The following is a 15,573-nucleotide window of genomic DNA, read 5'->3' on the forward strand; positions in this document are numbered from 1 at the left end:
TAAGTGTAGAAAACAGTTTATCAGAGTATATACTGTGATAAATTGTCATCTAGGAAAAACTGTTGTCAGCATTTTTGTGTATATTAATTGTCTTTTTTGCCTGTGCATATGTGTATAAAAACATAGATGTTTCCTGTACAATTAGAATGTACTGAACACATTATTTTTCAGTCCCCTTTTGTTTCCCACTCAGTAATATATTGTGAGTGTTTTATCCAATATTCTCCTAAAACATTATTTCAGGATCAATCTTAAATTTCTCTTGTTTGCTATGATTTTAAAAAGGTGAAAAATGAAATTTCCTATTTTTTTAATTCTTCCTAAGCAATTCAGGGAGTGGAATGCTGAACTGAATGGTAAAACCTCATAATGATCTTATAAATTTCAGTGAGTGAATGGAACAAACGTCAAGCTTTAATGTGGACAAGTTCAAAGAAGAAAACAATAATCATGCTAATATAAAGGAACTATTATTTAGCTTGTAAGAAGGGAATGTAGAAATTATTTTTATAACTCTCAGAACATATCAGTCCAAGGTGTTTCTATAAGTGAGAAAAGAAAAAGCTAACAAAATCTTAGCATTATGGAGAAAGGCTCTGAAAATGAATGAAGACATTATAATGCTACTATTATAAAGCTATTGTGTGTCTACAGTCAGTCGCCTTGGCTGCTTCACCTTAATAGAGCTGTAAAGACAAAACAGAGTCTAAATAAAAAAAAAAAACCAAAACGATAAAGAGGATAGAATCATGTTCATATGAGAACAAACTAAAAGAATTAGAAACTTTCAGTGGGAAAGATGAAGGCTGAGAAGACCCTGCCCAAAGTCTAAAATACAATGGAAGCTGTGAAAAGTTAAATATCTATCTTTTCATCAAATCTCAGAATACTAGAACTGAAGAATATCCTCCAAATTAGAAAGATGTAGCTTGGAGACCAAAATATATACCAACTTAAATAGAAGACGGCAAGCAGGCATACCAGAAGAGTCGTATTAGCCAAATATGCGAATAACTGCAAGATTTTAGATTAAATCATGTATTGAAGGACAGTTGGCAATGTCTGGAATTCAGCATTGGCCTTGTGAGGAAGTTCCAGAGAAAATACCTACAATGCTCTTCACAAACCAGAGCTAGACATGGGTTGAATGGTTTGCTCTTGTAGGAAACTTCTTACGTTTTTAGGCATATACATTCCTTGCGCGAAGACATTTCTCACCAACTCACCACGCTGGGACAGTGCCTTGCACATAATATATTTCCAATGGATTTATTAATGATCAGTAGTGATGACATATAGCTTATATATTTGAGCACTCTATAATGCTAACTGGCTAACAGGCATTCTACCATCCCTGGTTAGATGCACAGTAGGTCATTTTTATGGATCTTAATTTGCCATTTGTTGTTAAGTGTAGATCTCAAAGAAATGCTAGCAGATCCCACAACTTTGAAGAAATAGTTATTGCCTTTAAAACAATGTAATTATCCTTCAATAAAATATCCCTTACCATTTAGCTATTCAGTTTCTAAAGTCCTATCATTGGTCTGGCATTAGCCTTCAGATGTATGAAGGATTCAAGTTCTAATGAGAATTAGAACATCAGTGAATAGTTAGAACAGTCAAACTGTCTATTCACAAACATAAACATTTAATAATCCTCTGAAGTCCCATTTCCTTTGTGGTTATGTAGTACACAATATCTGTCTGATTTTAAAAAAGGGAAAAAAAGGGCTTCCCTGGTGGCGCAGTGGTTGAGAGTCCGCCTGCCGATGCAGGGGACACGGGTTCGTGCCCCGGTCCGGGAAGATCCCACATGCCGCGGAGCGGCTGGGTCCGTGAGCCATGGCCGCTGAGCCTGCGCATCTAGAGCCTGTGCTCTGCAACGGGAGAGGCCACAACGGTGAGAGGCCCACGTACTGCCAAAAAAAAAAAACCAAAAACAAAAAACAAAAAACAAAAAAAAGGGGAAAAAAGTCTGGTCTAACAAAACCTCTAATGGAACTGACACGAGAAGGATTCAAGTTCTAATGAGAATTAGAACATCAGTGAATAGTTAGAACAGTCAAACTGTCTATTCACAAACATAAACATTTAATAATCCTCTGAAGTCCCATTTCCTTTGTGGTTATGTAGTACACAATATCTGTCTGATTTTAAAAAAGGGAAAAAAAGTCTGGTCTAACAAAACCTCTAATGGAACTGACACGGTGGTGAGCGTGGAGGCCAAAATAAATACAACATTTATGAGCGAAAAGTTAGTAACAGGTTTAAGGCCAATAAAATAAAAACATTTGAAAACTATGGAATAAATCTTATGTATCAACACTGATAATTAAATACCAGCTCTATACTATTGCTTTTACGATATTCTGAAGAATAAAGTTCTAAGAAAGTCTCTGACTTCATTATGACACATAAATATCCACATATCAGAACATGATATAATTTTCTAGGTGAGTAAAGATACTGATTTTGAAGATAAAATAATCACTAACTTTTTTTTTTTTTGCGGTATTCGGGCCTCTCACTGTTGTGGCCTCTCCCGTTGCAGAGCACAGGCTCCGGACACGCAGGCTCAGCGGACATGGCTCACGGGCCCAGCCGCTCCGCGGACCTGTGCACGACCGGGGCACGATCCCGTGTCCCCTGCATCGGCAGGCGGACTCTCAACCACTGCGCCACCAGGGAAGCCCCCACTAACTTTATTTTTAATATTACCTAATAATTAACAGCATGTTAATATAAAACTGACTTTTAATTCTAGTTTCAAATATAAAACTCTTAAAAATATTCAAACATGATGTTTTGAATAGTTTTTCTCTGGCTGCTGAATATAAAAATATACCTTTTTTTATTTTCTGGAGCACTTTGGCACTCTCCTAGCTTTAATAATTCTCTGTGCAACTGCAATCGTTCCATTTCTATAATTCTCAAGAGATCATCACGTGATTGTAACTCACTTTTCACCTCTGAGAGTCCTGCTGCCATGGCCTAAATAAAAACATCAAAACATTTCAATCCTCACATTTGGATACCATGATGTATAATACTTTTAAAAATATTTAACATCTATGAAGCAGCCTAATTTCCAATGAACTGATATATAATCCTTTGCTGGCTCTGTCTTACAGAATTTCATTCATTTATTCAACAAATATTTACTGAGCTCTTACTCTATGCTCAGCACTGAGGATACAGTCACAGGATCTGTCCTCATGAGCTTACAGTCTAGTGATAAAGACAAAGAAGCATCCAAATATGGCCATACTGTATGAAAGAGGGAAACATAAAAAGTATGAATAAAATATCAATGCATAAAATTTGAATTAATGCAAATAATTCCCAATTTAAATAAGATAATAGCCAAGAAAAATCTAATTTCAAAGCTGGCCAACAAAGTGAATTATAAACCATGGTTTACGGTTCCACTATTGCCCAATAGTAGCCCTACTTCAGCTGGTAACTAGAAATACCAGCAATCCTGTGAGCCCAGTGTTTTATTTGGCTAATAGCAGGGATTTGAGCAAGTTTAGAAGCTGTTGGGAAGGATCTAGTTGGGAGAGAGAAGGGGTAATACTAACAGTGTCAGGTTCCTGAGAAGGTAGGTGAGGTGGGTCCCAAAGCACAAGTGAAAGAACTGCCTAAAGCAAAAGAGTCCCTCTGCTCCTGCAGTAGGAAAGAAGGAAGGAAGATGGAATGGAGACACGTATATGCATTTGGAAATGGGGAGCTAGGAGAGGGGCTACCTGTTGGCTTTTATTTTCCTTGTGAAGGAAAAAGGCAATGTCAGGTCAGTGGAAGGAGAGGTGGAGGTGGGGGTAAGGGAGGGGTTTTTGAGAGTGGAGAAGGTTTGAGATGGCCTTCAATGGGCACGGGAGAGTTAGTTGTTTGGAGCAACACAGTAGGACTCCTGGCAATGTTGATACTCATTTGAGGTTTGTGCCCATGACCTGTTGAGTGATCTTCTCCAGCAGAACTTGGCTGTTCTCTGGGAGAGAGGAATGGAAGAGTCCTTTCATATCAACAGGTCTCCTCCACTCAATTACACAGAGAAATGAACATTTATTAATGTAATTAATATTAAATACATATTAATATATTTGATGACCCAAGTCATCAAATCCATCGCCATTTTTATAGATGAGGAAATTGAGGGCCAGACTTGGTCCAAAGTTACATAGCTCATAACTGGCAGATTCTGGAATGGAAAAATCCAGATCTTTTGTCTACTAGTCCAGTTAGAACATTCAAGACGCAAAAATAATTGTTTCGTGCAAAATAAGTAAAGCAGACCTGTAGCTTATCGGTAAAGATGGGGCGGGGGGGATGTTGCTCTGAGGGCACTGCTGATAAAGGCTGTAAAGAAACCACTGTTGACATTTTCAAAAAATCATTTGTTCAATAATGCTTTATATATCAATAATAGATTCATTCAAATATAATCCATATACCATAAGATGCACCCACTTAAAGTGTACAGTTCGGTGGATTTGAGAATATTCACAAAGTTGTGCAAGCATCACCACTATCTAACTCCAGAACAGTTTCATCACTCCTAAAATAAACCACATACCCGTTAGCAACCGCTCCTCATTTTCCCTTCCTTCCAACCCCTGGCAACCACTACCGTATGTTGTGTCTCTATGGAATTACCTATTCTGCACAATTCATACAAATGGAATCATATGACATGTGGCCTTTTGTGATTGGTTTCTTTCTCTGGGCATAACGCTTCCAAGGTTCATCCATGTTGTAGCATGTATCAGTACTTCATTCCTTTTTATTAATAATATTTAATTGTATAGATATACCACTTTATTTATTCATCAATTGATGAACGTTTGGGTATTTCCTTTTTTTAGCTATTACGAATAATGCTGTTATGAAATTCATGTATAAGCTTTTACGTGGACATACGTTTTCTTATTCATTAATTCTTATGCAAAAATTCACAGCTTAGAATTATAATCATGTAGACAGTATAGGACATATGGATTCCCAGATAAACTTTCATTTTTTTTTTTTTACCAAAGCCTTAAATATAATGTATTATTTTCCAGGAGACCTAGAGACCTGGGCTCAGTAAAAGACCTAGCTGCAATACTTTAGCCCCAGAAATTCCTGGCTGATTTGGAAATAAGAATGAAAATATATTCAAATAGGTGACCTAACAGACTTGTTTGGATAAAGTCCTTGTCTCAAACAGCGGGGACTTTTCAGATGAGGTTAAAATTCCAAAATAAACAAAAGAAATGTGAAACAATAGATTAGCAAATAGAAAGACAAATTAACTTGATGTGAATTTCATCGATTACTTTACCCAATTGAGGAAGGCACTCTCCCGGCTCCCTGCATTGCAGATTTACTACCAGGGAGCAATCTAACATGAACCTGCATGTAGAAGAGTGGGCCTGCCTTCACTTGCGGAAGGGGTGGGGTACAAAAGGGCTCTAACTCCAGGACAATGAAATGTAGTGTCACCATGGAATTCTGTAAAATGTGATAACAATGGAGTCTATTTGTGTACTGTCATTAGAAAATAATACCTAAAAGAGAGACATTTGGGGCTTCCCTGGTGGCGCAGTGGTTGAGAGTCTGCCTGCCGATGCAGGGGACACGGGTTCGTGCTCCGGTCCGGGAGGATCCCACGTGCCACGGAGAGGCTGGGCCCGTGAGCCATGGCCACTGAGCCTGCGCGTCTGGAGCCTGTGCTCCGCAACGGGAGAGGCCACAACAGTGAGAGGCCCACGTACCGCCAAAAAAAAAAGAGTGACATTTGGAGATATCATTAAGGGAAAAAAAAGCTTATTTGTGATCTAGCTGCACAGGTAGAAGAATTTATGTTAGAATTGAAGCTCTTACAATAATAATGATTTGACAGGTTTTTCTAACATGAAGGAATATGTGAAAGTTTTTAATTATAATTGACAACATTATGTAAAATTGACTAGAAAGTGCAAAAAAAGAAGCTTTGTTGATATTGATAAATTGAGTTGTTTTTTGACTTGTGTAGTATCCCTTTGAATTCAATGTTAATAATACTGAGTTGACACAAGAATTGGTGATTTAACTTAGATCAGGTGATTTAAAATTAGCATGCTTTTGTATAAAAGTCAAATCAATTATTTGTCAGTGTGGATGCAAATATTCAGGAAAAATGATTCTTTGGTACTTGATTCAGTTACTGGAACACTTTCAAGTTTGCTTGGAACAACTTGGGTATGTAAATCTCTACTTTTTTAACTGTAAATTTTATGAAATCTTAATACAGATTGGGAACTTCCGGTGAATACTAAACATCCAAATTGAGATGTGTAAGTGTAACATACACACCAGATTTTGAAGACTTAGTATGAAAAGGAATGTAAAATACCTCATTAATAATTTTTTTTTTTTTTTTTTTTTTTTTCGCGGTACGCGGGCCTCTCACTGTTGTGGCCTCTCCCGTTGCAGAGCACAGGCTCCGGACGCGCAGGCTCAGCGGCCATGGCTCACGGGCCCAGCCGCTCCGCGGCATGTGGGATCTTCCCGGACCAGGGCACGAACCCGTGTCTCCTGCATCGGCAGGCGGACTCTCAACCACTGCGCCACCAGGGAAGCCCCTCATTAATAATCTTTTACATTGATTATATGTTGAAATGATAACTCTTTGGATATATGTTGTGTTACATAAAGTTTATTACTGTTATCTATTAATTTCATCCATTTCGTATTACTTCTTTTAGTGTGGCTACTAGAAAAGTTTAAATTACGTTTGTGGTTTGCATTATATTTCTATTGGACAGTGCTGCTCTAGTACCTTAATGACACATTAGCAAGCAAACAAAAAAGGTCCATTTTTTGGGCATAGATATTAGAAAAAAATGCAGAACAATGTATTTCTGTCATTAACTGCCAATGGGAAATATTGTACACTTTCAAAATGTGAGTAATGCAGCACAGTAAATAAACATACGCAAAGGAATTAATAGCTATGCTGACACATTTCAAGGTTGTGGAAAGACAAGTGAGAAGATGTGATTCGTGTGAAAATTCAGAAGCAGCTGGCAGTACAGTGTGTTGTAAACTAAAGAGAATTTTATATACAATAAGTGACAGTAATTCAGACTGAAATGGTTGTCTTTTTTAATTCATGTGCAAGACGTGGAACACCATCATATGACAGTTTTGCAAAAAGAGAAGAGAAACTTCTTTCTAAATACATGCACTGGTTACAGTGGTTATTCATTTCTAATTATTCCCATTTGGTAAAATATACATTTTGTAAAACTAGTTTGAGGCCCATCTGTTTAGTTAGAAATTTGCTTAATGGTTTGAGAGAAGCAGTGAGTTTGAACCCTCAATCAGCTATCAAGCAGTAAATAATTGATACTTATTCTAAAGCAAAAGAATGAAACGTAAGTAAAATTTGGAAGTAAAACAGGGAAAAGGCCAAACAAAAGCATCATTTTCAGCATTTTTTTCTAGTTGCATCAAAATTAATTAGTGTTTTCCTGGAAGTAGAAATCTTAGCTTTTAGACACCTTGAAGTTTTTGAAGCAAATTACTTCTCAAAAATCTTTTCATTAGAACTATAATATATTTTTTTGGTGTGTGTGTGAAACATACTCCAGAATAATTTGCTTTTTTTTCCTGCAAGTGAACCCTTGTGATCCTGGTGCAGCCTCTAGCAGTATAAAGACAGCTGCAAAATGTAAATTTAAGTCGTCTTTAAATCAGGGCCAGAGGTGTGACCCGTGGCCCCTGTCCAGGGGGATGAAGGGGAAGCAGCCCCTGGGAGGAAGGGGAGCCTGTCAGAACTAGCAGTCACGCAAACCCAGCTCCACCAGGACTGGTGGGCTGATGGCGAGCTAAACACTAGAAAACTAGAACCTGGACAAGCTCTAGAGCAGAAGAGGGGGGCTCGTCTCACTTACATTCTAGTGAATCCAGAGAAAGCATCATGGATAACTTTTCTGTTTCTAGAAGATATATGACTTTCTCAGTGTTTAGCATTTGTGGTTTAGCCTGGTTTGTGTACATCTGCTTTCTCATTTGTATTGGAATAACACCCCCTCCCCAAACAAAGCTGGAGTTTGGGGTGGGAAGCTGTACTTCTCGTAGAAATGCCACAGGATAGGAGAAGCTGGGAGCCTGTGCTCTGTCCCCTTCCCAACGTGGGGACAGGGGAACACAGAAGATAGATGCTGGCAGAGAAAGAAGTGAAAGGATGAATCCCACACGTAATCTCACATACAATGTGGCAGAAGGAGGGAAGGAGAAGTCGGCCCAACACTAAGAAGTGACCCTGGGAAGAAGAGCCTGAGGTGGAATATCTTAGAGAAGTGGGAGTCTGCTCAGGCAATGACCTGGAAAGGTGACCTCAGCCTGAGGAGGGAATAGAGCGGAACTAAGAAATGGGCCAACTGACACAGAGGAATCAGTAGAAAGAGGCTGAATGTTTGCTGGTGGGAGATAAGACCTAGAATGGGAGAGAAAACCACAGAATGTCTCAAGTAACTGGGAGAGCCATGAATAAGAAATACATATTTAGTCGAGAAATTGGTAATGATCAATTTTGATGAATTCTGCATAACCTTCTTAGCGGTTCCAAGAGAGAGACAAAAAATAGATTTTTGAGTTAAGAAAAAAATTAATCCTTGGAAAAACCATCCATCACATCTACCAAGGTGGAGTTACCTCCTATTTGGTAAACGATTATGATAAGGTTAATGGTGATAAATCACAGGGAGTGACCCTCATGCCTCTCAGGGAGGTGATTAGATTGTCAAACCCTTAATCATTTCCTGGATCTCCAGCCCAGGATTCCTGAGAGGCGAAGAGGCACAGTGTCAGAGAGAATGAACACTGGGGACAGAGGGTGTGGTGTGGCTAAAGGGCCATGGCTTTTAGGAAGAGAGGTCTGTGAGAGACCACTGTTCTACTGCACTGGTAATATTTATTATCACGTCGCTGCAGAACCCGAGTGCACCTAGTGGGGAAAAGTACCCATGGAAATACTGAATTTACTCATCAAGTAAGAATTACTTATTAAGAGGAAATATGAGCTGGATTTACATATGTAATAAAAAATTAGCTTTCTAATCCACATGGCTGTTGAGTCATCATTTGTACAACTCATGGGCTACAACAGTTGAAAAACAAATAAATCTTTACCTGGCACTGTCTTTGGTACATTTTCAGTTCTTGTAAGAGCTTCTGATTTTCATCTTGTAACTTATTCCTGCTTAACGCTATTTCACTCACAGCTGATTTTAATTTTTCAATAATGAACTCATCTCTTTCATTGGTTTCACAACTGGTATCTGGTTCGCATATCCAAGGAATTTCAGAGCTGCTGTCTTCTTCTATGCCCTGTTTTTTACTATTTAGTGGAGTTTGGTAACTTTGCGCCTGTTTCTGAGAAATACGAAAATTGTGTCAGTTAAGTGAAGAATATCATATTTAAGCTTACATAAAGTTCAAGAATGATAGAAAAGAATTAGTAAAAAATCTTTAAATATATTATTAGATAATGAAGCTTTGTCCTTCATAATTCAGTCTTGGGTTTATTCTAAAACCTCAATTTCAGGTGGCATAAAGAGAAAATATATCTGTATAACCTCAGAGCAAAGATGCAGAGTAGAGCAGATGGCTTTTGCTAGGAAATTCTTATTCAGCAAAAAAGAAAATATAGAAGATATGAAAAAAAGCATAGATTCAATTACATAATAGCTGAAAATGTCTCTATGACAAAAAATAAACAAAATAAAACAAAAAATCTGGATTGTACAAAAAAGTTGTCAACATGTATAACAAGGGTAGTTTCTGATGTACAAAAACTTCTACACATCAATAAGAAAAAGACAAACAACACAAAAGAAAAGTGGGCAAAGTTTATGCACAGGCAATTCACAGAAGAGGAAATGAAAAAGGCTGAGAAACACAAGAAGAGATGCTCAACCTTACAAGTAGTCAGAGAAACGTAAAGCAAATGAAGTCAAGGTTACTATTAGTCCATCAAGTTAGTAAAAATCAAAAGACAGATAGTCCATGCTGGTGAGAGTAGGGGTAATCTTGTTGCCTGTTCATGAATTATAAATTACTATCATTTTTAAGAAAGGAATCTGCTATTTATTAAAATTTTGAATGAACACACCCTTTGGCTCAGCGATCATTTCTAGGATTTTTATTTAACAAAACGAAAGTATTCGTATTTAAAGATGTACATACAAGGGTATTTGTTACACTACTGTAATAGCAGAAAACTGGAAACAACCTGAGTGTTAGTTAATAAGGAAATGATTGAAAGAATTATGGTACATCTGCGATATACTATGGTATATATGATATATATACACTATATACTTTGAAATATTTTAATTAAGTAGTGACTCAAAAGGCTATTCATGGCTTATTAAGTAAAAAAGCAAAATTTAAAAAAGAAAAATATACAATTTCCACACAAGCATATATTTACATATCTGTACAAACAAAAGAAAATGTATGTGAAGATAAACACCTAATTGTTAACAGTGTTTATATTAAATGGATAAGAATGAAATAGAGGATGAGGCTATCAGTTTTACATCACATTATTTTGTATTGTTGAATTCAGGGAACATGTATAACATATAATTCAAGTAACTTAAAGAAAGAATGAAAAATAAGTATATATCAAACAAAAAAGTTTCTTACCAGCTTTAATAAAAATTCAAACTTCCTTAGGTAAGCCTTTAAGGCTTATTACAATCTAATATCCAACTCGCCAGCCTTCCCTCCCGCCTACTGCCCCTTCACCTCCCACATGGACTTCTAGCCAATTGGCCCACTTTCCATTCCCTGAATTTGCCTTTTGCTCTCTTGCCTCAGTGACTTTGCTCATGTTATTTCCACCACCTGGAATACATTCTCTCTTGTCTCAAAGTATAGCCATTCTTCTTCTAGGCCCAGGCCTAGTCCCACCCCTGCTGAAGGATGTTTCCTGACTATCTCAGTCCAAATTTTTCTCTTACTCCTTCGACCTCCAAAAGGATTTGTATCCTTTTCATTCTCTTGTCAGTAATTATCTGTAAACCTGTACATGTATTATCTGTGTCTAGGCTGTAAGGTTCTAGAGTGCCAGGACCAAGCAATCTTAAGACTTTCTAAATGACTTGCTCATAGGCATGCAAAAACATGTTATTTAATGACATAATAACAATGGAGACTTTTAATAGCACCACCTTCTGAGACATACAGACTAAAGTCACCATTACAGATATTTCATGCACTTGTAACTCTACCCAGTGTTGGACCTACTCTGGTTATTTTCCCTTAGTTGGCATTTGTATCTGTAGAAGGATTACATGCTGAATGGTAAAAAGAGTAATAGTATTTAACCTCTAATTTATTCTGATTTAGAGGATAGTATTAGATAATGTACCTGAAATTGATTACACTTCTCAGATAATACTTTTTGTTGAGCATCTAAAGAAACCAGATGAGTCTGATATAGTATCTCCTGCTTGTCCCATTCTCTTGACTTTGCTCCAAATTCCTTTAAAAAGTGGAGAGAGAAATATAAATTGAAAAAATTATTCATTTTAAAGCACAATGAACAGAGCTTCTTTCATTTGTACATCTTCTGAGAAAAAAAGTAAATCCATTCTTTCCCCATTAGGAAAACAAAAAAGTATCAAATCACTCATCTTGGATTTACTAATAGATATATCTTCTAATTTTTGCTAGGAAAGTATGGAATTGAATCCACTATTTTATTTTTATTTTTATTGGAGTATCGTTCCTCTACTGCATCTTTTTAAAAATAAGGATTTTGTTTGTTAAAAATATAAACAAATTTTATAACAAATACTGATAACAAATAGCAGAGTTTCAAACAATTTTTTGCATCAACCAGTACTTCCTTTCTATTTCCTGAGCTGACACCAGAAGTTTTTTTCCCTTTCATTCTTTACACTCAGTCACCAAACCTGCTCCCTTGTTTTTGAGGGGGTGGGGCTTGGACTGATTTAGTGACCTTGTCCCCTGTGGCTTTCAAAACTGTTATCCCAGGTGAAGCCAAGATTGACCCATTGTTGAGAACAGACAGAACAACCATCTCAGGCCTCCTTTAGGCAGTACCAACTGGGCTAAGCTGGAGAAGAAGTGGTAGAACTCCTTGATACAGCATGCTCTCAGTTCTTCACCGTTTTGCTCAAGTAGTGTCTTCATGGAGCCTGGTTATCTGTTCACAAATTTATAAGAGGAAAGAATGTGGCTTTGGGAATCCCAAAGAAAACTTCACTGCTTCTCAATTTTGCCTAGGGCTGGCCATCATATCTCATCTTTCTGTCCAGGCTGTAAGCAACTTAAGGGTAAGGACTATGTATTTCATTACTTTTGTATTGCTCACAGTGCATGACAAAGTGCCAGGCACCATGTACAGGGATGTACAAACAAAAGCATGGTATTAATATTTCCAAAAATGTAAACATTTCTCACTAAATTTTGCAAAGAAAACAATGTGGTTGGAAACAAACTCTATAGCTACTAAGTCCATAGCGATATATTACTGAATGTAGATACATGGCATGAATGCACCGATGTTTCCAATTATCAACTCAGTAGTATTAAGTGTAGTATTAGTAGTATTAGTGTCCAGCAGGTACTGTGGAGAGAGGAGAATTTGGAAGTATTTCATGATTAAAAGAAACAAATTTTTGAAAGAAAAAATCAATTTATATATAAAATAAAGTAGGGAAATGTACATGTAAATAATTGTGAAGTATTAGTACAATAATAGTGCCACATAAAAGCCATGCAGATGATGCCATGATTATCTTAGCCATCCCCAATAATACGTCAATTGGAAAAGAGTTCATTTGGCTAGAGAGATTGGCGATGTTTTGAAGATGGTTGAAATGACTGGATTGGCTAGCTGGAAAATAAATATACTAATTTAGAGAATGAAAGCTACAACTTGCTTAAAATGAGAATATGGCATTTCATATTTTCTATAGAGAAATGATTTTAAAGACTATTTGGGGAAATCTTCATTTTATAAATCCAAAAGTCCCAAAATAATCATTGAAAGAAGGCTATAAATTGGGAGGCTTTTATAGTAATTAAAGGTGACCTGAAATTGAGTGGTGGTAAGAAAGATGGAGAAATATAGATAGACCCTGTTTTAAATATATAATAATACCCTGATAAATAGACCATATTTATTAAGATAAATGGACACAGTTCATTTAAAGTTATTGACTTTGATTCTGATATTTGACAATTTAAAATTAGGTACATGAAAACAGGGTCTTCAGAAATAGTGACAAATTTACAAAACTAGGTACACTTCAAATCAGTACAAGGTGGATTAAAAAATTGCTGTTTAATTTAGAAAGGAGTATTTGGAGTCAGAAGTCAAAATGTGGGCAAGGTTGACTTGCACAGTTCATATCTTTCAATGATATTAATACTTAACACCCAACAATCTCAATCTTGACAGTAAATATTTCCCAGCATGCTTTAGGAGGAGGCAGGAACATCAGCCTCACTTCCTTACAAATTCTACAACAGGTAGAAATGAGGCCAAAAATTAGGCCAAACAAGGCTAAAAATGTGTGTCACAAACATATAGGCTGGCCCTTATAACAGTCCTGGCTTCCTTGGTCTTACAGATGTATTGGTTTCAAGATCAGCAAACAAGCAAGCACATCTCCAGCAGTCATGGGGCCGTGCAAAGACAGAGAAAAGCTTTATGAGGATTTTGTAGAGACTGGAGGTGTCGGCCCAGGCTCCAGTTCCAGAGGCTCTGTACACTTGCTTAAACCTCCAGAGTACGTTCTCCACAGCTAGAAACCTTTTCTGGGTCTTGAAGTTTGAGAGTGGATCAGAGGCATTAAAATCAAAGTTTCTAGCAGAAGCTATATTATTATATATAGTTTTTAATCGCTCTACTAAATCTTGAGAGGTAGAATGACCATTTCTTTAGTGATTACTGTATGTCAGGGACTCTACAAACCTCCACTTGCAAGATGGTCTTAACTTTTTAGTATGAAAATGTCCATACTTACATAAAAGTAGAGAGTAAAACAAACTCCCATATACCCTTCACCCAGCTTAACTACTGTCAACTCAGTCCATCTATATTTCATCTATCGCTCCACCCATTCTTGTTGGAGTATTTTAAGGCAACTTCCAGACTTCATGTATTTTTACCCCCAAATGCTTGAGTGTGCATCTAAACACACATACACACACATATATTTTTTTCTTCCATAACCACAATGTCACTTATATTTTTAGCCCCGATTTATTGGTGAAAACTGTAATCTCTGTGAAGTTAACAGCTTGTCTAAAGGTCACAGGGCAAATAAATGAGTCAGTCAGGTCCTATTTTAAGTTGTAAACTGTCAGGTTCTTCCACTATAGCAAGCTGCTTCCCATTGCTCGATCGCTGTACCAGTGTATAAATGTTTGTCCCCAAGGAGAAACATGCTTAGATGTAGACTAAAACTGGAACAGCCCATCTCCTACACATTAATTTTTCAGATGCTTCTAAGCAAAAACAGGTACATGAAGCATTTCTGTAATAAAATAGATTAAACTGTATCTACATAGTGTGCTTAAAAATGTTTGTATAAGTACAAACATATCAAGTCATACTTTGCTACTAATTTCCACTATAATTTCATGAGATACATTTTATATAAATATTTAGCTCCCTAAATGTAAAATGTATACACACAAAGTACTTAATTTAAGGCTTTTTCTTTGTCCAAACAATTTATATGAATGTAATTCTCCCACTAATCCCCATGAGAAGTCAATCAAATGGAACATCAGTGACTTAACTGCATTTTCAGTGAAAGCTCGTGTATATTATGTCGCAGTCTTTGGGCATCTTCTGTGAGACCAGAATATTTCAGAAGCCAGTCGAGTTACACCACTGCAAGAGCCAGGGAGTTATACACAGTGCATTTTCCTAGAGGGTCAACCTTACTCAGTGGTAGTAATTTTGTATTTAAAAGAAGGTACATTTATTATTCAGTACAATATAAAATTTGCAGGAATTTAAAAACTAAAACCAAAGACTTCCAACAAAGTTCTTGCAATAGGCTGGTTTTAGGACTGTGATTCCAGATTTTTTTTTTTTCCTGCTCTTAAAAATATTTTGGAGGAAAAGTTTGAGAAGGACTTAATTGAAGAGTCATGATAAAGATGAAGAAGTATGAAACAGGGCAAGGACAATTAGATAGGAGAAAGACAGAGATAAGAGGCATTAGACAAAGGAAAGGGGGCAAATCTGGGCTGGAATATGAGAGTAAGAGAAAGGAACACATCAAAGATTCCTAAGGGGTTTCTACCTGGTTGATTGGGAAGTACAGAACCATTACCTATTAACAAAGTAGAAGAAACTGAAATCATTGGCTGACGGTGGGAGAAGCTGGGGTTTAGGGCTTGAGAACAGTGAAAAAAAAAATGACTGGGATAACATGATAGGGGTCAACTTGAGGTCAATTAAAAAACAATGATTGAGCAGCGCTGGGAATTTAGCTAAGGTTAGAGAACAGGGATTCATACTAGAATCTATTTGCTGTTATGTGACCA

At 36.9% G+C, this 15,573-nt stretch overlaps 1 protein-coding gene across 3 annotated transcripts in view; it reads right to left on the reverse strand.

The window, feature by feature from the left end:
- The window catches only part of DEUP1 (deuterosome assembly protein 1), a 220,110-nt gene that overhangs the window by 51,568 nt on the left and 152,969 nt on the right, over nucleotides 1-15,573 (reverse strand). For all 3 annotated transcript variants that reach the window (XM_024731273.1, XM_024731274.1, XM_024731275.1), the window contains 3 exons: nucleotides 11,408-11,521; nucleotides 9,160-9,402; nucleotides 2,849-2,994 (listed from right to left, as the gene is read on the reverse strand). In XM_024731273.1, the coding sequence (XP_024587041.1) occupies nucleotides 2,849-2,994; nucleotides 9,160-9,402; nucleotides 11,408-11,521 (503 nt within the window). The remainder of the gene's footprint in view (nucleotides 1-2,848; nucleotides 2,995-9,159; nucleotides 9,403-11,407; nucleotides 11,522-15,573) is intronic.

Source organism: Neophocaena asiaeorientalis, unplaced genomic scaffold, assembly GCF_003031525.2.
Source record: "Neophocaena asiaeorientalis asiaeorientalis breed wild unplaced genomic scaffold, Neophocaena_asiaeorientalis_V1.1 scaffold143, whole genome shotgun sequence".
Classification (NCBI taxonomy): domain Eukaryota; kingdom Metazoa; phylum Chordata; class Mammalia; order Artiodactyla; family Phocoenidae; genus Neophocaena; species Neophocaena asiaeorientalis.